Source organism: Macaca mulatta, chromosome 10 (assembly GCF_049350105.2).
Source record: "Macaca mulatta isolate MMU2019108-1 chromosome 10, T2T-MMU8v2.0, whole genome shotgun sequence".
Lineage (NCBI taxonomy): Eukaryota > Metazoa > Chordata > Mammalia > Primates > Cercopithecidae > Macaca > Macaca mulatta.
This window is the reverse complement of record NC_133415.1, coordinates 29,454,256-29,477,981: the sequence shown is the minus strand read 5'-3', so window position 1 is coordinate 29,477,981 and position 23,726 is coordinate 29,454,256. Positions and strand designations below refer to the sequence as shown.

General features: G+C 50.6%; 2 protein-coding genes across 4 annotated transcripts in view; one reads left to right on the top strand and one right to left on the bottom strand.

Moving 5' to 3' along the window:
* Nucleotides 1-5,035, top strand: part of GNAZ (G protein subunit alpha z) — a 54,129-nt gene extending 49,094 nt beyond the window's left edge. For all 3 annotated transcript variants that reach the window (NM_001261596.1, XM_015149763.3, XM_028827299.2), the window contains 1 exon segment: nucleotides 3,125-5,035. In NM_001261596.1, coding sequence (NP_001248525.1) covers nucleotides 3,125-3,469 — 345 coding nt within the window. In that variant the 3' untranslated portion in view covers nucleotides 3,470-5,035.
* The window catches only part of RSPH14 (radial spoke head 14 homolog), an 82,462-nt gene extending 61,113 nt beyond the window's left edge, over nucleotides 1-21,349 (bottom strand). Inside the window, exons 1-4 of the mRNA XM_015149822.3 lie at nucleotides 21,220-21,349; nucleotides 19,162-19,412; nucleotides 17,786-17,888; nucleotides 14,002-14,120 (exon numbers count right to left, since the gene is read on the bottom strand). Coding sequence (XP_015005308.2) covers nucleotides 14,002-14,120; nucleotides 17,786-17,888; nucleotides 19,162-19,360 — 421 coding nt within the window. The 5' untranslated portion in view covers nucleotides 19,361-19,412; nucleotides 21,220-21,349. The remainder of the gene's footprint in view (nucleotides 1-14,001; nucleotides 14,121-17,785; nucleotides 17,889-19,161; nucleotides 19,413-21,219) is intronic.
* Between the last annotated feature and the right edge of the window lie 2,377 nt (nucleotides 21,350-23,726).

Below are 23,726 nucleotides of genomic sequence, written 5' to 3'. Positions count from 1 at the left end.
CTGAAATGCCTGCAAAGCAAGGGGAGCCCTGGGCATGAGCAGGGGCCTCAGCTGAGGGAAGGGCCCACACTCAGGAGATGTGTGTCTGTCCTGATGAGGCTGTCGCAGTGGCGGAATCCTCATGAGAGTGTACTGTGAGGCACTGTGCCCACCTCCAGCTGCCTTGTGAGATAAGTACCTGAGTTTCTATGACCTCTAAGTCAGGAACGGGAGGCTCAAAGAGGTGTCCAGGGTCCCCAAGGTCCACTGAGAGGCATCAGTAGGGAAGCAGTTTAGACAGCATGGAAGGGGCTCCTGGTGCATTGGGACAGCTTGACTCACTCCAGGACTCATGGGGGCCACAGTCAGGAGTGTTTCATGGTGTTGGGCAAGAAGAGTGGCTGGGTTGGCCTTGGAGAGAGGGGGTCCACGTGGTCTATCACCCGCCCCCCACTGCTGCCAGCTGAGTTCTTCTCACACACAGGTGCCCTGCAGAGGACCAGTCTGGTTTAGATCTGAGGCTTCAGATGGCCAGTACACGTGCACTGTTTCCACGTCAGTGAGGTGGCCCTCCTGCTCCTCCTCTTCCCTAAATTCCACTGCCTGCCCGGGAGGTGCTGGGCTAAGCTGGGTATTAAAACCATCTCAACTGTCATCCCCAAGTGACCCATCAGGGCTCACAGAGGCAGACCCAGGCCTAGCCCCAACTCTGTGCTTATCCACTCACCCTTGAACTCCCCCCCAAGGTCCATACCCTGCTGGTGGCCAGATCATACCCTTCCCAACCCTGGAGGAAGTCCCCTACCCCAAAAGGACCCTGCCATCCCTGCCTCCCTGTATTCCTGCAGCCCCAGGACTCCCACCTCAAGCTCCATCACCTGGCATGAGAGCTGATGTGGACTCAGGGCGTGCTCAGCAAGTGTTTGCTCAGTAAATTAATAAGAAGTGCTAATGGTCGTATCTGTTATTTAACTGATGCAAAATTTGGGGTCAGAAGCGTGGCCCCCAATTACAGCATCATTTCTATGAGAAATGACAGCCCCGTTACCACAGTCCTCTATGATGTGGCTTCCAGGAATCCATTAGAGCTAATTACTCCCTCAGCAGAATGTGACACTCCTAGACCACCACTTATCTCACATTTGGGAACGTGCAGCCAGGTTCACTGCGGAGGTGCTGGCTCCTCTGCGCTGCTGGGGATGAGATCTTGTGTGTTGCTTGTCTCTGCAGAAAGGCCAGCACCCCCCATACCCTGACCTGAGGCTGCTCACTCTTCAGTACTCCTGTTATCCCTAAGCTCATTCTAAAGAAAGAGCAAGATTGGTTTGAAAAAACAGTCTTCCAGGTGGAGTGCAGGGTTCCAGGGTAATGACAGGTATCTCTGGGTATCCTTCCTGTCTCTGCACAGATGCTGCCAGAGCTGTTCCTCAGAGAACCCAGGGGCCCTGGAGAGCAGGGTTTCTGTGCAGCATCCTCCTGGGCACCCCTGCCCTCAGGCAGCCTCCTTTGGGTCCAGCCTGCAGGAGCAGCAAGCCCGAGCACCTGATTGTGGGGCTTGGAGCACATATCCTGCCTCTCTGAGCCTCAGTTTCTTCATATATAAAACAGGAGTGGGAACATGTGAGAACAGGCTGGCAGCTCACGTCCAGCTGTGGTTACCAGCGTCATTGTCACTGCAGTCATTGGTGATGCTGTTGCTTTGTGCCTGAGTCATCACCACCAGCTGCAGTTACCACTTGTATGACCATGGTCACTGGTGATGTAGTCTAGTCAGAAAAGCTCCTTTTTTTTTTTTTTTTTTTTTTTGGAGTCTTGCTGTGTCGCCCAGGCTGGAGTACAGTGGGGCGATCTTGGCTCACTGCAACCTCCACCTCCCGGGTTCAACTGATTCTCCTGCCTCAGCCTGCCAAGGAGCTAGGACTACAGGTGCCTGCCACCACGCCCAGCTTTTTTTTTTTTTTTTTTTTTTGTATTTTTAGTAGAGATGGGGTTTCACTATGTTGGCCAGGCTGATCTTGAACTCCTGACTTCATGATCCACCCGCTTCGGCCTCCCAAAGTGCTGGGATTACAGGTGTGAGCCACGGCGCCCAGCCAGAAAAGTTCTTAAATCCAAAGCGTCAGATCTAAGCCAGACTGGTTCCAGATGTTGGATGCTTTGCTCATTGAGTTTATCTTAGAAGCAGGGGTAGCTTTTGCCAGCAGCAATTCCAGGTAGTTACTCCTTCTAGAAGTTAGAATGTATTCATTTTGCAGGGAAGTGGTGAACTGGGGAGTCAGACAAGAGCATCATGCTTCTTAAAATCCCAGACCCCTGACTGTAACACATGGAAGTTTCTCAGAAGAGAATTTAGGAGCCGCCAGGCACCACGCTCCATTGTGGTCGCTGCCACGTCCTGGGCCACCACACTCCTGCACGTATTGAGAGCTCTGTCCAGGATGCCAGGGTCTTGCCTGGGCAGAGAGGCAGTGCCAGATGCCCCACAGCAGCTGGTGGGAGTGCCCGCAGCTGGAAGGTAGGGGAGGAGCCTGCCCCCTGGCTGGTGTTTACTTCCCAGCTCTCAAGAACTGGAGACGTTGGTTATGGAAGTGAAGGCTGCTCCCTCACAGACTTCCTAGTGTCCGATGGCACCACACGGAAAGATCAGAGTTTTGAAGGACTGGGCCACAACCCAGATAGGGCACAAGGCTGCCAACGCCTGCATTAAGGGAGCTGTGACGTGATGGGGGCTCCTGTAGAAGATGGCCTGCCTTGTGCAGGTGTGGGGCAGCCTGTGGATGGGCAGTGGGAAGACTGGGGGGTCCTCGGACCTGGAAGTGCCCAGGGGTTTAGGAAGCTGTGCTTGGCACACCTGTAGCCCCAAAGCTATATGTTGAGGTCACTGGCACCCAGAGGAGAGACCCAAAAGGGGCAAGAGAACATCTTCCAAGCACTTGCCACAGGCAAGGAGGGTGGTGCCGGCTATTTCAGTGGGAGATGGGTGAAGACATTTAACCTGAGCCTCCCCAGCAGAAGGAGGTGCCATTGCAGGGACCAGCCTTGGGCTGGAGACCCTGGCAAGGGCTTCCTCTGCCAGGGTTGTGGGCCTAAGGTCTGTTTCTGCCTGCTGCGGGCCTGATTAATGCCAGTAATTTCCTTTCCCCAGAGTCGGATGGCAGAGAGCTTGCGCCTCTTTGACTCTATCTGCAACAACAACTGGTTCATCAACACCTCACTCATCCTCTTCCTGAACAAGAAGGACCTGCTGGCAGAGAAGATCCGCCGCATCCCGCTCACCATCTGCTTCCCCGAGTACAAGGGCCAGAACACGTACGAGGAGGCCGCCGTCTACATCCAGCGGCAGTTTGAAGACCTGAACCGCAACAAGGAGACCAAGGAGATCTACTCCCACTTCACCTGCGCCACCGACACCAGTAACATCCAGTTTGTCTTTGACGCGGTGACAGACGTCATCATACAGAACAATCTCAAGTACATTGGCCTTTGCTGAGGAGCCAGGCCTGGGCCCGCCTGCCTATGGTGAAACCTATGGGGTGTCATGCCCCAACGCGTGCTAGAGAGGCCCAACCCAGGGGCAAAAAACAGGGGGCCTAAAGAATGTCCCCGCCCCTTGGCCTCTGCCTCCTTGGCCCCACATTTCTGCAAACATAAATATATATGGATAGATTGCTAGGTAGATAGACACATACACATGCACACACACACATCTGGAGATGGCAAAATCCTCTAAAATGTCGAGGTCTCTTGAAGACTTGAGAAGCTGTCACAAGGTCACTACGAGCCCATCCTGCCCCTTCACTTTGCCTTCCTGAGTTGGCCCCACTCCACTTGGGGGGTCTGCATTGGATTGTTGGGGATAGGCAGCAGGGCTGAGGCCAGGTAGGCCAGCTGCGCCCCTGTCACCTGGAGGAGGGCCAGCTCACTGCCCAAGCTCTGGCCTAGGGACCTTGCCGCTGACCAAGAGGGAGGACCAGTGCAGGGTCTGTGCACCTTCCCTGCTGGCCTGCACACAGCTGCTCAGCACCACTTTCATTCTGGACCCGGGACCTTAGGAGCCAGGTGACAGCACTAACCAGACCTCCAGCCACTCACAGCTCTTTTTAAACAGCTTCAAAATATGCAGCAAAAACCAACACAACAAAATGAGTGGCACGATTTATTTCAAACTAGGCCAGCTGGGATTCCAGCTTTTCTTCTACTAGTCTGATGTTTTATAAATCAAAACCTAGTTTTCCTTCTCTGACATTCTTTTTTTTTTTTTTTTTTTTTTTGGCCAAATCTCGTGGTGTTTCGCAGAAAAAAATTTCAAATGCGGTTGAGTATTCTTTTTTAAATGCAGATTTTCAAAACATATTTTTTTTTTCAGGTGGTCTTTTTTGTGTCTGGCTTGCTGAGTGTAAAAGTTGTTATCTGGACGATTCTGTCTCTCTGCTCCAAAGAAATTCTGAAGTGAGTGGCAGTCCTGCGCCAGCCTCGCGGGACACGTGTTGTACATAAGCCTCTGCAGTGTCCTCTTGTTAATGGTGCAGTTTTCTGCTTTGTTTTTATTTAAGAAAATAAACACAACGTATTTAAAGAAGGTTCTTTCACCTGGGAGCAAATGAACAATAGCTAAGTGTCTTGGTATTTAAAGAGTAAATTATTTGTGGCTTTGCTGAGTGAAGGAAGGGGAGAAAGAGGTGGCACCCCTGGTCCCGGCATGCCCGCGCCTGAGACTGGCTGGGAATGCTCTGACCCCTGTGAAGGCACAGCCAGCGTTGTGGCCTGAGGGAGGCCCTGCTGGGACCCTGATCTGGGCCTTCCTGTCCCAGGGCCTGTGGGCAACTGTGTGGAAAGGACCTTCGCCAAGGGCCGTGTGTAAATACAAACTGTGCCATGGAGAGGAGAGGCACCACCGGAACCCTTGCTGGGTCTCCCTCCCTCTCTCCGTGTGTCTGAGGTCAGTGCACAGAATCACAGCCAAGGACGTGAAGAGATGTACAGGGGAACGAGAAGCCGGTGATTGGATGAAAGTCAAAGGTTGTCTACTTTAAGAAAATAAAATACCCTGAATGGAGCCCAGCATTGTCCTGGTGTGCTATGTGTGTGGCTGACCTGTGGCTGGACTTGGTGCCATTTGGGAGGGCAGCCGGGGACACTTCCATTCTGAGGTCCCATATTCCAAACCCCACCCCTATACCTCCATACATTTAGGTAGAGTCATTTTGCAATGAACATCATCAAGAATAAACATCACGAGAGGAAAGAAACTGCAAAGAGGGGAAACCTGCCAGGTCCATGCATTCCTGGTGTGGAGGTTTGTGGGTGATGATAACTCCTGCCCCTCCCGCTGCTCCCAAGACCCCACCCAACACTGACCCAGGCTGTGCCATACCCTGGCCCCCTCCCACCATGTGGACACCTTGGCCAAGGTCAGAGTCATCCTGCAGAGTGGAAGAGGTGCCCTGAGGGCCTGGAGGGTGCTTGTGCCCCCAGTAGTGTAGGGCAAACCTTGTAGGGTTGTGGGGAGGAGGGGTCCCTGAGCATGCAGTGCTTGCTGACTGGCTTGTGTGGTTAGAGGTATCTAGATATAGTGGAAAAGTGCTGATCAGAAGTCAACGGAATGCATTCACCAAGGGTCTGCTGCGAACCAGACACGGAGTCGAGCTCCTTACTAATGATTTTATGTAACACCCCACCTCGGCAGGTTGCCAGAGGTGCCCATTTTACAGACGAGGAAAGGTGCCTGAGGCCAGGGAGCAGTCAAGCCAGGATTCACCAGGCCAGGGAGCTGTCCTGCTCCCCCTGGAGCTGATCTTTCCTGCTGCCGGGGTCCTCGCCTGGATCGGCACCTGCACAGGACAGAAACCTACAGGGAGCAGCACAGAACCACCCTGCAGCCTCCTCAAAGCAGGACCTCAAGCAAAGTGGGGGGTCGGCAGGCACACACACACATGCACACACACAAGCACATGCACACGTACGCAGATACACACGCAGCCTTGGCACTGTCACCGCCCCATCCCCACTCCTAAGCCCACGCAGGGACTCCCTTCACACCTTCCTACGTCACCAAACAGCCAGAACCCAAAGGGGCTTTTGTTTCTGAAGAAATAACGTGTGACTTAAAATCGTTGAGACTTATTTTGTGCTTTTAATGCCAACTGTGAAAAGAGCAGTAATTTCACTGTGAGCATCTTTAATCTAAAAATACATGGCTAAAGGGAGAAAGGGATTGAGCCTCGCTTCCTAATGTGTGCAAAGATCAGAGGAGGCCTTCCCTGGAGCGTGGTTTCTCCTGGTTCCCAGAACCTCGTCAGGAGTCTCCAGTTCCCCCATAGGCTGCAGAGAAACCTCGGGTGCGGTCGGCCTCTCTGGCTCTGTCCTTCCCTACAGTTCACCTGCACTGGTTCTCCTCCTTAACCTGCCTTGTTCCGCTCTTGCTCCCAACGATCCCTTTGCCTGACATGTCCTTCCCCATCCTCTCAGCTCAAAGTCACCTGGGTGGCTTCTTGGAAGTCTCCTCCTTCCCCACATTCCATCTGCCAGGGCTCCAGGGTGGAGTGGGAAGGGGTGTTGGAAACTCCATTGAGCAGCTCAAGGCCGGCACCTCTGATCCACCTCGTCCCTCCAAACAATGCCCCACAGAGAAGGTGCATGCTGAGCTGGGAGGGTCCAGGAGTCTTAGCCCAGGGGAGGTAAGCACCAGGACGCACCAAGGGAGCTGGTGAGAGGAGGCTACAGCAGGTGGCAGGGTGCCTGAAGGGGAGGGTCTGGGGATGGCTGGACCGGCCCTGCCCTCTGCAGGTGACTAACCCCGCCTTGTTCTACTTCACGCAGCTCCAGACTCCTTTTCCAGGACCCACCATCATGTGGCTTCCTGTGGGATATTGCCATCCTCACCTATAGCCCATGTGGTCACCTGGTTTGCAATGGGTCAACAACAGTGGTCACGATAATCCCAGCTCTCCTCTGTGACGGCTCACTGCGGGGGCACACTCATGGGAGGCCAAGATGCTTGATTCCATTCTACAGAAGTGGAAGCAGAGACCCTGAGAAGCGATGACTTATCAGTATCACACAGTGTGTGACAAGTGACCCCCCAGGCCAGGACCTGAGGGGCTTTACTCTGTCCACATTCCCCAGATCCCCACAGCGGCCACAGGCCCTGGCACCCTACTTCCAACATCAGCGATCCAGAACAAATGGGTCCATCTGGCTCAGGGACAGTGCCAGGAAGGGCTGCACTGCACCATGAAGACTTGGGGCAACACTGAGACTAGACTTTGCCGTGGACACTCACCTCACCCAGATGAGCCCGACGAGAGGGGGAGGCCTGGCAGTCCGGGAACCAAGAGGCCAGAGTGTCCCTATCGGTGACCATCATTCCTGCTAAGTCTAGGAATCGGGTACAACTACCCACCAAAGACTGTCAGGCCGAGGATGTGCCTGGGGTCCTGGTGCACCCTGCCCTGAGGGCAGGCAAGACAGAAAAGGGCCTGCTCCTCTAGGGCAGCTGGTCTCCACCTCTCAGCCTGTGGCATCAAGGGCAGGAGGAGGAGGGGGCTGCTCTGGGCCCATCAAAGGATGCTGTATGTCCACGGGTGGCTGCTGAGGAGGGATGGTGCAGTGGTGGCCCGCCCAAGGCCACTAGCCTGGGATGAGGTGCACCGCTCACTGCAGCACGAGCACCTACTTTGCTTCTCCAGCAGCCCACATGCTGGGGTTCAGATGAGATTTGGGTGCATTCTGGGTGATATGGCTGTAGACCCCAGATTTCTCCCTAGCCTAGATGCTATGACTCCAGGGATGTCCCCTGCACTCCCAAATGACTTGGATTAAACTGCATCCAGACATTTCCCCCGCAGCACCCTCCCACTCCCAAGCCCAGTTCTGCTCCTTTCCGAGGTCAAGGAGCCAATTTCCACAGGCAGGGCCCAGGTGCATCCTTGCTGCCTCCCTCCTCCTCCCAGGCTGGTGCTCTCCCCTGGGCTGGGAGGGTCATCTGTCTCCACCCCCAGGCTGCACACATGTGGAGTCAGGGTCAAACAGGCCCCATCATGCTGCTTCTAAAGCTGGGCTGGGGTCTCAGAGCCTGGCACAAGGAGAGGGTGACTGGAGGCAGGGCCAAAACAGACTCACAGGTGTGCCCAGTCAGAACCGGTGGGATGGTAGAGGGATACTTCCGGGGGCCCTGAGCTGTTCAACTGCACCCCAAATCTGGTTAGAGAAGAATTGTCAATTTCAGCCACAGAACTCTCTCTCCCACAAAATGAAACCTGTTTTCTCATGGGGTTAGACAGGCTACGGAGCAGAAGCGGACCCTGTGCGTCACTCAGGGCCCAGCTGGCAGGGAGCCTGGGCTGGCAGCCTGTGTGTGGCATCTGCCTCTACAATCCTAGTTTCTCCTCTCCTGACACGGCACCACCACGGGGCATGAGAAGCCAGCCTGGAAGGAACTTAGAGAAATGCGGAGCCACCGCTACCTGTGGCTGAGCATGGCACCGTGGACCCAGGGCCCCTGCAGGGCCAGGGCCCACCTGAGACGATCCTCAGTCCTGGGGTGCCCCCTCCTGGTTACTCTGGGAAATCATGCAAGTCAGACCTGGCCAGAGCAAAGACTCTGAAACCATTCTCCCACAGACACCCATGACTCAGGAGAAGAGACGGAGGCACAGTGGCCAGAACAGAGCAAGGGCCCAACACATACTGTCAAATGAATGAATGAATGAGCAAGCAGGTAAGTGAACCGTAGCAAGAAGACAACCAACAAGTGATCCTTTAAGATATGACATAAAACCTACTAAACAACCAATATTTATTGAGCACTACCCATATGCCAGGTGCCCTGCCAGGTGCAGAGGGTGCCATGGTGAAAACGACCTTCCAGTGTGGCCACTGATAGGAAACCATACCAATGGGCACCAGCATCCACTGGGAGCCAGCTAAGCCCTGCTCAGAGAGTGTCCCAGCTTAGCCACACAGATGACACCCACGCTCCCATAGGTGATGCTACTGCCCAAGGCCACATGCTGGTAAGAATAGAGCCACTGAAATAGATGCCCTCGCCATCCCCCAGGCCCCCACCCGGAGGCCCATGAAGGGGCATAGTCACACTGGCTAATCCAGAGGCCACAGCATTCAGTGTACCCCAGAACGGATCTCCTGGGCACCCGCTATATTGCCCCCTTCCCTTCCTCCCTCTGCTCATTGTCCAACTGTCCCCTGCATAGCCAGTGTCCCAGGCTTCCCTTCTGGGCCCTTCACAGATCACGAGCAGTACCCAGCAAACCCTGCGATGAAGGGCCGAGGCTCCCCACCCTGACCCCCAGTGAGGTTTTTGTTTGTGAGCTTGGCAGCACCACAGCTCCCTACCCTTTTTTTTTTTTTTTTTTTTTTTTTTTTTTGAGACAAGAGTTTCGCTCTGTTTCCCAGGCTCGAGTGAGGTGGCGTGATCTCGACTCACTACAAGCTCCGCCTCCCGGGTTCACTCCATTTTCCCGCCTCAGCCTCCTGAGTAGCTGGGACTATAGGCGCCGGCCACCATGCCTGGCCTTTTTTTTTTTTTTTTTTTTTTGTATTTTTAGTAGAGATGGGGTTTCACCATGTTAGCCAGGATGGTCTTGATCTCCTGACCTCGCGATCCACCCGCCTCAGCCTCCCAAAGTGCTGGGATTACAGGCGTGAGCCACCGCGCCCGGCCCCACAGCCCCCTACTCCTAATGGTGCACCCGGTGTTTATGGACTACAGAAAAAGCCAAGGGGAGGAGATGGGGAAAAGCAAACTCCTACATTTTAGAAGAAAATACGGCAGAATATCTTAATGAGTCAGGGTAAAGAAAGAAAGATTCTCTTACACGGCTCTCAAAAAAAAAAAAAAAAAGCGCAGAGGAAAAAAAAATTGATGAAATTGACTACATTATTCAAATGAAAAACTGCTAGGGCCGGGCGCGGTGGCTCACGCCTGTAATCCCAGCACTTTGGGAGGCCGAGGCAGGTGGATCATGAGGTCAGGAGTTCAAGACCAGCCTGGCCAACATACAGAAACCCCATCTCTACCAAAAATACAAAAATCAGTTGGGCATGGTGGTGCATACCTGTACTCTCAGCTACTCGGGAGACTGAGGCAGGAGAATCACTTGAACCTGGGAGGTGGAGGTTGCAGTGAGCTGAGACACACCACTGCCTTCCAACCTGGGTGACAGAGCGAGACTCTGTCTCAGAAAAAGAAAGAAAAGAAAAAGAAAAGAAAGAAAAGAAAAGAAGAAAAGAAAAGAAAGAAGAACTGCTGCAGCAGTGAATCAACAAAGGCACAGTGAGAAGCCAAGAAAACAGCCTGGGAAATGATATTTGCAATGTATGTAACTGACAAAGGGTTGGAATCCAGGATAAATTACACTCTCCTTCAAATCAATAAGAAATGGAAAAACAACTCGGCGACAGAATGAACAGACTCTCTCCAGAGGCACTGCGCAGGAGAGGAATCTGAGGAGGTGTCAGGCAGAGGGAAGATGTTTCCTCTCACCAGGACAGGGACAGTAAAGCCACATCACAGTGAAACACCATAGCACACCTATCAGGCTGGGATATGCTCCGAGCTCTCTGGAGGCCAGAGGCTGGGCTGGAAGCAGTTGCGATATCCAGCAAAGCTGAAGGCAAACACACATTCTCCCTGGTTCAGTGATGCCCTCCCTGGCAGAGGCCCTAGGGGACTCTCTTTCCAGGGTACCAGGAAGCCCTGGGCAGGAACAGCCATGGCACAGTCCTTCTGCAGTACAGGAGTACAATCAACAAGCCTGCCAGCCTGGGATGGGCGAGTGTATCGTGATACATTCAAACACCGGAACAGTGTGCAGTGATGGAAATGAATGAAATACAGCCAGTGGCGCGACATGGATTCATCTCAAAATTTCTATAAATCTCTAATGTTGCTTAGGTTTTTTAAGGTTTTGGAAGTAGCAGAGGGATACATGCAGCGAGATCCACTTACATAGTTTTAAAACATGCAAAGCAAGATTATATATAGTCCGTAAGTAATTATATCTGTGGTAAAATATAAAGATATGCATTTTGAGGACGTAGTCACCAAATTATTGGTGGTTCAAGGAAAGGCAGGAGGAAGAGTGCTGTGGGTGGGGGGAGGTTCACAGGGTGCTTGGACTGTACCTATGATTTCTTCAAATAAAAATTTCAAGCAAGTATAAAATATGGATGTAGAATGTGAAGATTTGGCAATGCTGGCTGGTGGTATCCAATGTTCCTTATCACCATCTCTGTACTTCTGGGAATGCCTTAAATAGTTCACAATCATTGTAAGAGGACTGGTTGAGAGCAGCAAGTTCCCTCTCTCCACACTCCAAGAATGAGCGGACAAGACCCTTGCTTATTCCTCAGGTTCCTGCATGGTGAGCGCAGGGCATTCATTTAGCTCAACCCAGCACTGGTCCCCTGTGGATCACCCTAATAAACCAGGGGTTCTCAACCCTGGGACACGTATGACTATCATTCAAGGTGCGTTTTCAGAAACATATGTGCAGGGCCCCACCCCCAGAGACTGATCCTGGTGGTCTGGGAGAGGACCAGGGGCATGGTGGTATTTTTAAAAAACCATAGCCCTAGCGTGCTCAACTCCCAGCTCAGATCAGCTGGAAGAAGATGTGCTTCAGGGCCAAGCAACAATCCTGGACCCTCATGGGGTCTGCTCTGTTGGGCCTGCCTATCTACGCCTGATCCCATAGTCATTTCTCTCTGAGCCTTAACCCAGGGAATGTTCACGCCTGGTTTTGAGCATTTACACTCCATCCTTTGGCAGGACGCTGAGCTATACACCAGGCCAGCGTTTCCACTTCATCCTCACTTCTGGCCTCTGAGGCAGGTACTTTAGACATGGGAAATAACCTGTTCAGGGCACACGGGGAGTGAGGGGAAGGGCAGAGGGAGCCCAGGTTCATCTGACTCCTGGGCTATGACATCTGTTTATCCACCTTGAGCTAAGGTATCCCCTTCACGGCCTCCTATCATGGCCCTTGAAATGATTCCCTCGTCTAAAAATACTTATTGCATCATGCAACCGGGCAGATATCAATCTGCCATAAATCTTAACTCTCTAGCTGTGGTTACTGGGTAGCTGTTACCCCGGACGCCCCATCTAATCAGCAGGGCTGGTGGGCCAGGAACTGTACGCAACATTGCCTCTGGGGCAGGCCTTTTTTATCCCTTAAATGTGTGCTATGGTATTTCACAAAAGAAAACATTTACAGGACATCCCCTTTTAATCATCAGGGAAATATAAATTAAAACCAAAATGAGATACTACTACACACCCACCAAAATAGCTAAAATAAAAAGACAGAAAAAAATCTACGATTGATGAGGATGTAAAGCACCTGGAACTCTCATATACTGCTAATGGAAGTATAAATTGGTACAAATATTTTATTTACATTTTTTTAGAGACAGGATCCTGCTACATTGCTCAGGCTGGAATGCAGTGGTTATTTATAGTTGCGGTCCCATTACTGATCGGCACAAGAGTTTTGACCTGCTCTGTTTCTGGTCTGGGCTAGTTCACCCCTCCTTAGGCAACTGGTGGTCCCCCCATCTCAGGAGGTCACCATATTGATGCCAAACAGTGCAGACACCTGATGGGCATAGGGCACTACAGCCTAGAACTTCTAGGCTCAAGCAATACACCTGCTTCAGCCTCTTTGGTAGCTGGGACATGGCATGTGCCAGATGCAAATATTTTAGAAAACCACTGGGTACTACCTTCTTTTTTTTTTTTTTTTGAGATGGAGTCTTGCTCTGTTGCCCGGTGCAGTGGCACAATCTCTGCTCACTGCAAGCTCCACATCCTGGGTTCATGCCATTCTCCTGCCTCAGCCTCTCGAGTAGCTGGGAGTACAGGCACCCGCCACCACGCCCAGCAAATTTTTTTTTGTATTTTTAGTAGAGATGGGGTTTCACCATGTTTGCCAGGATGGTCTCGATCTTCTGACCTTGTGATTCACCCGCCTTGGCCTCCCAAAGTGCTGGGATTACAGGTGTGAGCCACCATGCCCGGCCAGGTACTACCTTCTAAAAGCTGAACACAAACTTACCCAGGCCAGCCATTCTCTTCTTAGTTATGTTTTGAAATAAATGCATATACATGTCCATCAAAAGACATTTATAGCCACTCTATTCTTGGTAGCCATAAGCTAGAAACAATTCAGATGTCCATCAGCAATGGAATGGGTAAGTAAATGGAATGTTGTATACTCACATAGTGTAAATACCATACTCCAGCATTAACCAGCAAAAATCAGTAATACATACCACATGGAAATCTCAGAAATAAAACATTAAGCAAAAGTAGCTACAAGCAAGATATTACAAGCTGTATGTTTCCATTTATATAAAGTTTTAAAAGGGGCATCATCTGTAGTCTTATAAATTGAAGACACTGTTTATCATTGGTAAGGGTAGTACCCAGTATGAGCATGTGGGAAGTTGCTGGAGAGGTGGTAAATATTCTACATGTCTTGATTGGGGTGGCAGTTACACGACACGTTCACTCAGAACAATTTAACCAAATGTTTGTTTATATGTGCTTGTCTTTTCTTTCTTTCTTTTTCTTTCTTTTTTTTTTTTTTTTTTGCACTGTCCCCTGGGCTAGAGTGCAATGGCATGATCTTGGCTCACTGCAACCTCTGCCTCCCAGGTTCAAGCGATTCTTCTGCCTCAACTTCTTGAGTAGCTGGGACTACAGGTGCACACCACCACGCCTGGCTAATTTTTGTATTTTTAGTAGAGACAAGGTTTCACCATATTGGCCAGGCTGGTGTCGAACTCCTGACCTCGTGATCTGCCTGCCTCGGCCTCCCAAAGTGCTGGGATTACAGGCGTGAGCCATCACACCCAGCGGATATGTACTTTTCTAATATGTATGTTATAATTTAATAAAAAGTTGATGATCTACACCCTGGTACATATGTGACCTGGAGAGGAGACTGATGGACAACTTGAGTGCCCAGCAGATCTGTGTGCAGGACGCGAGCCTACCTCTAGGCACCTGGACCAGCTGCATGTATGCCTTGTACAGGTTCCTCCGGCAGACTGGGCTGAGGTCATTCAGCAGGAAGGACAGGGCAAGGACGATGTCGTGCTCTAGAAAGGCGTATCTAGGGAAGGGAGGGTGGATAGTGACATAAGTGAGACCATGCCCTGAGAGGCTCAAATAAGAAGGATCAGGGTCCCTGCTTGAATCTGATCCATGCTATCTGGGGTAGACCACATTCCTCTGGCTTTCTGGGAGCAGAGAAAGGCTACAGGTGCATGACCTATCTCACCTGAACCTCCAGGGGAGCGAGCTCAGCAGGCCCAGCCCACCTTGGCCCCTTGTTCTTCTGGTCTCACTTGCCACCACATCTATGTACACCAGTTATGCGTGTCATTATCATTATACAAGTTCAGTAAATATTAGGCAAGTCAATTAGTTGCGAAGAGAGTTTTCTTTTTCAAATTTTCTTATGAGAAAAAGTTGAATGCTTTGAAAGGACTCAAAATTGAGCCTCAAAAAAAAAAAAAAAAAAAAAATGAGATGATTGGCCAGGCGCAGTGGCTCACACTTGTAATCCCAGCACCTTGGGAGGCCGAGGTAGATAGATCACTTGAGGTCAGGAGTTCGAGACCAGCCTGGCCAACATGGCAAAACCCCATCTCTACCAAAAATACAAAAAATCAGCCAGACATGGTGGCACATGCCTGTAATCCCAGCTACTCAGAAGGCTGAGGCACAAGAATCACTTGAGCCCAGGAAGTAGAGGTTGTAGTGAGCTGCGATTGCACCACTGCACTCCAGCCTGGGTGACAGAATGAGACTGTCTCAAGAAAGACAAAAAAAAAGAGATGATTGTAAAAGATTCTAGATGGCTCACACCTAATCCCAGTGCTTTGGGAGACTAAGGTAGGAGAATCACTTGGACTAGGAGTTCAAGACCAGCCTGGGCAACATGGTGAGACCTCGTCCCTACCTAAAATGTTAAAAGTTCAGCTAGACTTGGTGGTGTGTGCCTGTGTTCCCAGCTACTCAGCAGGCTAAGGTAGGAGGATCATTTGAGCCTAGGAGTTTGAGGCTGCAGTGAACTAGGATCGTGCCACTAAAATCCAGCATGGATGACAGAGCTAGATCTTATCTCTTAAAAAATAAAAAGATTCTAGAAGGGTTTTGCATGCAGACTATTTCATTAATGTCTTTGAGTTCTTGCTCTACTTTAAAGAAACCAAAGCTGCAAATCAGATGATGTTATGAGTATGGTTTAAGCAAAAAAATAAATAAATAAATAAATAAAATAATATATATATATGAGAGGAAACACCAATCAGTGATCTCATATTCAACAAAAAGCCTGGGTCCCACATGAGGATTGGTGAATGCCCTATCATATGTGTTTTGGGTTAAAATGAACGATTTAAAGGAAACCATTTCTTCAGTTCCTTGCTTTGTAATCATTTCTTTTGATTAACCAACTGACTGTTGAGCCTGAATGCATCTGAAAGAGGCCTTCTGAGGTGACATCTGTCAGGGCTGGGTCCAGGAATGAATGAGCATGCATGTGCAAACCGCTCAGCCAAGTGTCCATAGGAAGTGCCCAATCAGCTGTGCCACTGCAGCACTGGTCACAGTTTCACTTATCATGTGTTTTGAATCGTTCTGGAAGAAGAAGTCACCGTGGGACACACAAGCTGCAGGGGTCTTCCCTGACCGTGGGGGCCTCCTTGGTCAGTGCCTAGTCACCCACTCCATGTCTCTCATGCTTTGAAAGTCAGTTGTGTGGCAGAGCGCGGTGGCTCACGCCTGTAATCCCAGCACTTTGGGAGGCCGAGGCAGGCGGATCACGAGGTCAGGAGATCGAGACCATCGTGGCTAACACGGTGAAATTCCATCTCTACTAAAAAACACAAAAAATCAGTTGGGTGTGGTGGCGGGCGCCTGTAGTCCCAGCTACTCGGGAGGCTGAGGCAGGAGAATGGCGTAAACCCGGAAGGCGGAACTTGCAGTGAGCCAAGATGGCGGCACTGCACTCCAGCCTGGGCTACAGAGCGAGACTCCGTCTTAAAAAAAAAGAAAAAAAAAAAAAAAGATCACCACTGACCTCAAGGGAAATTTAGAAGTTGGCCACATTTCTGAGAACGCTGAAGGAGTGCATGGGCCAGGCCCTTATCAGGTCCTTGCTCAGGGATGGTCACTTCACCACGTCTTCCTGCCTTGCTAATGTGGGTACAGCCAGGACCCCTGGCTTAGGCACTCCAGGTTCTGCTAAACAAATCCTTACTACCATTTGTTATAAGTAGGTTGATGTAAAAGTAATCGTGGTTTTTGACATTACTTTTAATTGCAAAACCACAATTACTTTTGCACTAACCTAATAATTGCTCAGGCTTCAAGGAGCTGTCCTCCCAGCATCTGTCCCCCCTCACTGGGGATTACTATCTAATGTCCATATCAGGTCCAGAAAAGTGGGGGGAAAAAAACAGCAGGAAAGGTGACTTGATCCTGTGTGCCCCTAACCTTTTAAAGTACCTTGCCTGGGTCATCTAAGATCTGCAGAGTGAGGCTGGGATCAGGAGTGTTGCCCAGATCACAGAGCAGGAAAGAGGGGGCCCCCCAAAAGGCTGGGGCTTGTGCCCTGACTTCACCAGTCTGTCTGCAGTGCCAGCCTGCCCTTTTTGGTACAAAGCATGTGAATTAAGATGCTAGCCATGGCACCACCTCCACCATCGTGGCTAACACGGTGAAACCCTGTCTCTACTAAAAATACAAAAAATTAGCTGGGCGTGGTGGCAGGCGCCTGTAGTCCCAGCTACTCGGGAGGCTGAGGCAGGAGAATGGCGTGAACCTGGGAGGCGGAGCTTGCAGTGAGCCAAGATCACATCACTGCACTCCAGCCTGGGTGACAGAGCAAGACCCCACCTCAAAAAAAAAAAAAAAAAGAAAAACTGAAGCTGTGCTTACACAGGAAAAGGACACTTGCAGGTGCCAGAAACCAAGAACCCAGCCATCATGAACAGGAAGTGAGGCCACCAGCCCAGACCAGATATGCACTTTGACGCTGTTATTTTACCACCTTCACAGGGACAGGAGCCAAAGCCACAGGCCCTGTGGGGATCTGGGTTGGGGAACTGGGCTCTCTGTAAAAAGCTAAGAAATGGCAAAATTGTTGCAGAGGTAAGATCTGAACTTTCTTCCCACCTTGAAAGTGGGAAACTCAGCTGGGTCCGGTGGCTCACGCCTGTAATCCCAGCATTTTGGGAGGCCGAGGCAGGCAGATCACTTGAGGCCAGGAGTTCGAAACCAGGCTGTCCAACATGGTGAAACCTGTCTCTGCTAAAAATACAAAAATTAGCTGAGCGTGATGACACATGCCTGTAGTCCCAGCTACTCGGGAGGCTGAGGCACAAGAATTGCTTGAACCCAGAGAGGCAGAGGCTGCAGTGAGCTGAGATGGTGCCACTGTACTCCAGCCTGGGCAACAGAGTGAAAGACTGTCTCAAAAAAGAAAGAAAAGAAAAAGAGAGAGAGCGAGAGAGAGAGAGAGAGTGCTCAGAGCTCGGAACTAACATAAAATAAATAAAAATTAGTCTGGAACAGGGGGTCCCATAAGATCCACACAGAGGCAACCCAAACCACCCCCACAGAGTCCTGCTCTGGCTAAATAGAAGCCCCTCCAAAAACTGGTGCTGCAGATAAAACTCCAGAGCACTCTATGCAGCTCAAGGGCATCATCCACCCAGGGGAGAAGTGCGGCTGGCAAGCGTCACACTGGTTTCCGGAACAGCATCCCACCTGCCCACGCTATGGCTCGCCGTGATGTAGAGCACCTCCGTCGTCTTTATCCGCACCATGCTGTTGCTATCCTTCAGCAAAACTTTCAGGTTCTCCATACAGCCTACAAAAAACAAACCAACCAACCAACCCTTGAATGTTTGCCAGTCTCAGAAACCAACTAACCCAGAAGTCAATAAGTGGGCCAGTTGGGGCAGGAATGTACCAGAGGTTCTGCTGCTTTGGGGCACTGGGGAATCATGTTGGTTATGCAGCATTTCAGAGTCACTGAAGAGGCTCATGTCTCATCCAACCCTCCTTGTGATTCTCCCTGCACACTTCCTACCAGTGCCTTCTCACAAAGTCTGCCATAAGATTAAGAAAATGGGCTTTGTCATTTCTTTGACCCCAGGAGAGATATGGGGTCAAATTACAACCCTGTGTCAAACTAGTCACATGACCTTGAGTGGGTTACACCTAGGGATGCCAGATTTAGCCAATAAAAATCCAGCTTTGTCTGGGCATGGTGGCTCATGCCTGTAATCCCAGCACTTTGGGAGGCTGAGGCAAGCAGATCACCTGAGGTCAGGAGCTCAAGTCCAGCCTGGCCAACATGGTGAAACCCCATCTCTACAAAAATACAAAAATTAGCCAGGCATGATGGCAGGTGCCTGTAGTCCCAGCTACTCAGGAGGCTGAGGCAGGAGAATCACTTGAACCCAAGAGGCGGGGCTTTCAGTGAGCCATGATAGTGCCATTGTACTCCAGCCTGGGCAACAGAGCGAGATTCCATCTCAAAAAAAAAAAATAAATAAATAAATACAAATTCAGCTTTATTTATTTATTGGGCAAACCTAGACTGACAATCCTTCTCTGAACTATGCTTTTCTTATCTCTGGGTTGAGAATGGACTCTCCCTTGTAGGTGGCCTTTCTGAGGATTAAGATAATCCAGGCTGCGTGTGGTGGCTCACATCTATAATCCCAAAACTTTGAAGGCTGACCTGGGAGAATCAATTGAGGCCAAGAGTTCAAGAACAGCCTGGGCAACATAGCAAGATCTTCTTTATTAAAAAAAAATTTAAAAATTAGTCAGGCATGGTGGTCCATGCTTGTAGTCCTAGTTACTCAGGAAGCTGAAGCAGGAGGATCTCTTGAGCCCAAGATTTCAAGGTTACAGTGAGCTATGATTCTGCCACTGCACTCCAGCCTGGGAGATGGCAAGACTCTGCCTCAATAAACAAATATTTCTTAAAAAGAACCTGGGCACTCTGCCTATAGCGGAACTGGCCTGGAGTCAGCTTCAAACAACAGCAACCCTTATTATTGAAGTTCTACCCAGTGTCCGAAGCCATGCTAGGACCCCAGTCATGGCCACCTGTGCTGTGTCACGCTTACCTATGCTCATGGCCTTGTAGATACACTCGGGGTCATGCATGAGGTCACACAGGGCCATGAGGGCTTTCTGCCTCGTCTGGAGGTCCTCTGACTGCAGCTCCTCCTTCAGCTTGGGCAGGGCCCGATGGCCATAGGCAGTGGTAATCTGGGTAGTGTTGATGTTAACGGGAAACTCCATGGAGTTCTGGGAATGGGCCATCTATCCCCAACGACAGAGGCCTTTCCAAATGAAGTTCTGCAGAAACCACTCACTAAAAGAAACCAAAAAGCTGTCATTATTTCTACTATGATTTAAAAGCTACTTCTCATTTGATCCTCCAAACTGTGAGGGCAGGCAAATGGGTATTTTTACTTTCATTTTACAGATGAGCAAACTGAGGCTGACAGCAACGAAGAGATTTGCTCAAAGTCCCAGTGAAGGTAAGTAGCAACCCAGACTGCAAACTCCAGAGCCCCGCCCCCGCCCCCACAATAGTGCTTCACAGAAGAAACCACTGATACTTTCATCTGGATCTTCAGTCAAAGGCAAAACAAACCAAACAAGCAAACTCCGAGATGGTCACTCTGTTTAGTGCTTATCTTGTGCCAGCAATAAGTAGTATCCAACTCAACTACCCCATAAGGAGGGGGCTTGTTTTATCCATATTTTACAAATGAGGAAACTGAGGTTCTGGCCAAGGACCTTACTGGAGGCTGTGAAAGTGGTAAGACTAGGAGCAAATATTGAAATCTGGGTCTAGCTCATTCACTGCCAGGAAGCCATATTCAGATGCTTCTGACACATCCATGAAAAGGAATTAATGTTAAAAGGTGATTTATGGGCCGGGCGCGGTGGCTCAAGCCTATAATCCCAGCACTTTGGGAGGCCGAGGCGAGCGGATCACGAGGTCAGGAGATCGAGACCATCCTGGCAAACACGGTGAAACTCTGTCTCTACTAAAAATAAAAAAAAACTAGCCGGGCGTAGCGGCAGGTGCCTGTAGTCCCAGCTGCTTGGGAGGCTGAGGCAGGAGAATGGCGTGAGCCCGGGAGGCGGAGGTTGCAGTGAGCTGAGATCGCGCCACTGCACTCCAGCCTGGGTGACAGAGCGAGACTCCGTCTCAAAATAAATAAATAAATTAATAAATTAATTAATTTAAAAAAGGTCATTTATGGCCAGGCGCGGGGGCTCACGCCTGTAATCCCAACACTTTAGGAGGCCTGAGGTGGGCGGATCACAAGGTCAAGAGATGGAGACCATCCTGGTCAACATGGTGAAACCCCATCTCTACTAAAAATACAAAAATTAGCTGGGTGTGGTGGCACGTGCCTGTAGTCCCAGCTACTCAAGAGGCTGAGGCAGGAGAATCGCTTGAACCCGGGAGGGGGAGGTTCCAGTGAGCCAAGATCGTACCACTGCACTCCAGCCTGGCAACAAAGCAAGACTCCGTCTCAAAAAAAAAAAAAAAAAGGTGATTTACTTTTATTACAGACACACACACACACACACACGCTTTCAGCAACTATGCGCAGTGTAGGTTAGTAGTTAAGAACTGGCTCCAGATTCAGGCCATGGGTGACCCTTGGCAAGTTTCTTCCTCTATCTGTGTCTTTCTGCAGCTTCAAAGGGGAGATGATAACAGTACCTCCTTCCCTGCCTCCCAGAATTGTCATATTAACGAATACATGTAAGCCTGGCATACCAGGGCTTCAGATATGTTGGCTGTGGTTATTACTATGGTTGTTATCATGGTTAGTAGAATGGACAGGCCCCAGGCCTGTAGGAATCTACTCCAAAAGGTAAGCCAGATGCTCACGCGGGACACCAGATGACAACAGTAGAAGTGGGGGCCTGGCTGGGAGGGACGTGGCCATGTTTGAGTTGAGCTCCCCTCGCAGGAACGATGGGCGCTGGAGACACAGAGGCCTGCCCTCTTCTAAGGGGCGTGGGCTGGGAGAGTCCGGCCGGAGACGAAAGTGCGTGATTTTGAGTGTGGGGACAGGGCCCTGTGTGAATGGGACTGGGTGGGTCACTGGGCTTCCCGTCCCCGGGCCCCTAGCCCACCGCCGTCGCCTCACCTGCCTCCGCAGCCCTTTCTGCTTCCAGTAGCGCGTGCCAGTGGCCAACCTATTCAGTTGCCAGGCGACATCGTTGCCAGGCGACTCCGGTAGCGTCCCCAGCGCCGCTGTCTACATACTCAGCGCCCACTGCGCAGGCGCAAACAGCCCAAGGCTGCGGCCGGCTGCAAAGCGGGATCATTTACAGGGTTGCTGTGGGTACCAAAGGCAGCTCAACTTTCTTCAAAGTACAGAAGGGAAGGGAAGTGACTTATTTACGCCCTTCTCTGTACTGGGTACTTTGCATGCCTCTGATCCTCAGAGTAAATTCATAAGATGGCAACATCTAGTTTAGGGACAAGAACCTCAGAGCAGTTCAGTCGATTCTCCAATTTTTTTTTTTTTTTTTTTTTTTTTTTTGAGACGGAGTCTCGCTTTGTCGCCCAGGCTGGAGTGCAGTGGCCGGATCTCAGCTCACTGCAAGCTCCGCCTCCCGGGTTTACGCCATTCTCCTGCCTCAGCCTCCCGAGTAGCTGGGACTACAAGCGCCCACCACCTCGCCCGGCTAGTTTTTTGTATTTTTAGTAGAGACGGGGTTTCACCATATTAGCCAGGATGGTCTCGATCTCCTGACCTCGTGATCCGCCCGTCTCGGCCTCCCAAAGTGCTGGGATTACAGGCTTGAGCCACCGCGCCCGGCCTTTTTTTTTTTTTTTGGACAGAGTTTCGCTCTTTCGCCCAGGCTGGAGTGCAGTGGCGCGATCTTGACTGCAACCTCCGCTCCACTCCGCGCCACGGACTCCCCCAACCCCGGTGCAAGTGATTCTCCTGCCTAAGCCTCCCAAGTAGCTGGAATTATAGGTGCCCGCCACCACACCCGGCTAATTTTTGTATTTTTAGTAGAGACAGGGTTTCGCCATATTGGCCAGGCTGGTCTCGAACTCCTGACCTCAGGTGATCCACCCGCCTCGGCCTCCCAAAATGCTAGGATTACAGGCGTGAGCCACTGCGCTCAGCCAGTTTCCCCCAAATTACACAGGCCTGATCTCTGTACTGCCTAGCCCTGCCCATGCCCCTTGCTCTGCAGGCTGACCTCCTGGTAATGACAAAGGTTAGCCCCAGCAGTGGACCCAACGCACTGCTGGCCGGTGTAGCTGTTCTCAAAAGCAAGCCAGACCCAGCCACCACCTGCATAAAACCCTCCATGGCTTCCCACGGGTCTCAGGGCTGAGTTCAAACTCCTAGCCTAGTGCTGAAGTCCCTGGGTGATGGCCTCCTGCAGCCATGCTAGACTCTCTCTTAATCCCTCAAATGCCACCTCGCTCCTGAAACCTGAGTGCCCTGTAACACTAATTATTACCTCTTTGTCCTTCAGGATGCAACTTGGTGAACACTTCTTCCATGAAACCTTCCTTCTCCCTGAAGGAGTGAAGTATGCGCCATCCCAAAATATGCTGGATTGGTATATTGACCATTTTGAGTTGACAACATTGGAAAAATAGTAGCCTCAGAAAGGGCTAGCTGGGCCAGGTGCAGTGGCTCATACCTGTAATCCCAGCACTTTGGGAAGCTGAAGGGGGAGAATTGCCTGAACCAAAGAGTTTGAGGTTGTAGTGAGATATGATCACACTACTGCACCCCAGCCTGGGTGACAGAGTGAGACCTCAACTCTAAAATAAATCAATAAATAAAGATAATTTTTTTAAAAAGATACAAGAAAAGGCAAACAGATATGCTTCTTTCTGCATTCAGCAAGCCATAAAGATTCCTCTAGGAGGGGTACCCTCATTATACCAGGGCAAGAAAATAGCCCTTATCAGCTGAGACTAAAAATTGGGGACTGCAATGGACCTGAATAAATATACTTAATCCTGTCTTCCACTAGGTTTATGCCCCTCATATTATCTCCTAGTGAATCCCCTGGAATTTACTGCCCCTAGCCAGATCCCCTTTGTCCTGCCATTTCTTCTCAAATTTGTCATCCTTTGTCTAAAAAGTTTAAAAGCATCTTGCTTTGGCCACTTCTCCAGACTTCACTCTGGTAAAGATCCCCACGCGCATGTAAAACTAATAACATTTGTATGCTTTTCTCTTGCTAATCTGCCTGGTGTCAATTTGGTTTCTAGATCTAAGCAAAGAGCCCACTTAAGAGCTAAAGGAGGGCCGGGGCCAGGTGCGGTGGCTTACGCCTGTAATCCCAACACCTTGGGAAGCCAAGGCGGGCGAATCACATGAGGCCAGGAGTTCGAAACCAGCCTGGCACACATGGCAAAACCCTGTCTCTACTAAAAAAATTAAAAAATTAGCCAAGCATGGTTGGTGCGCACCTGTGGTCCCAGCTACTTGGGAGGCTGAGGCAGGAGAATCGCTTGAGCCGGGAGGCGGAGATTGCAGTGAGCCAAGATCACGCCACTGCACTCTAGCCTGGGTGACAGAGTGAGACTCCATCTCCAAAAAAAAAAAAAAAAAAAAAAAGCTAAAGGAGGGGTTCAAGGTGATCTCTAGCTCTTGTCAAATCCCCAAATCCA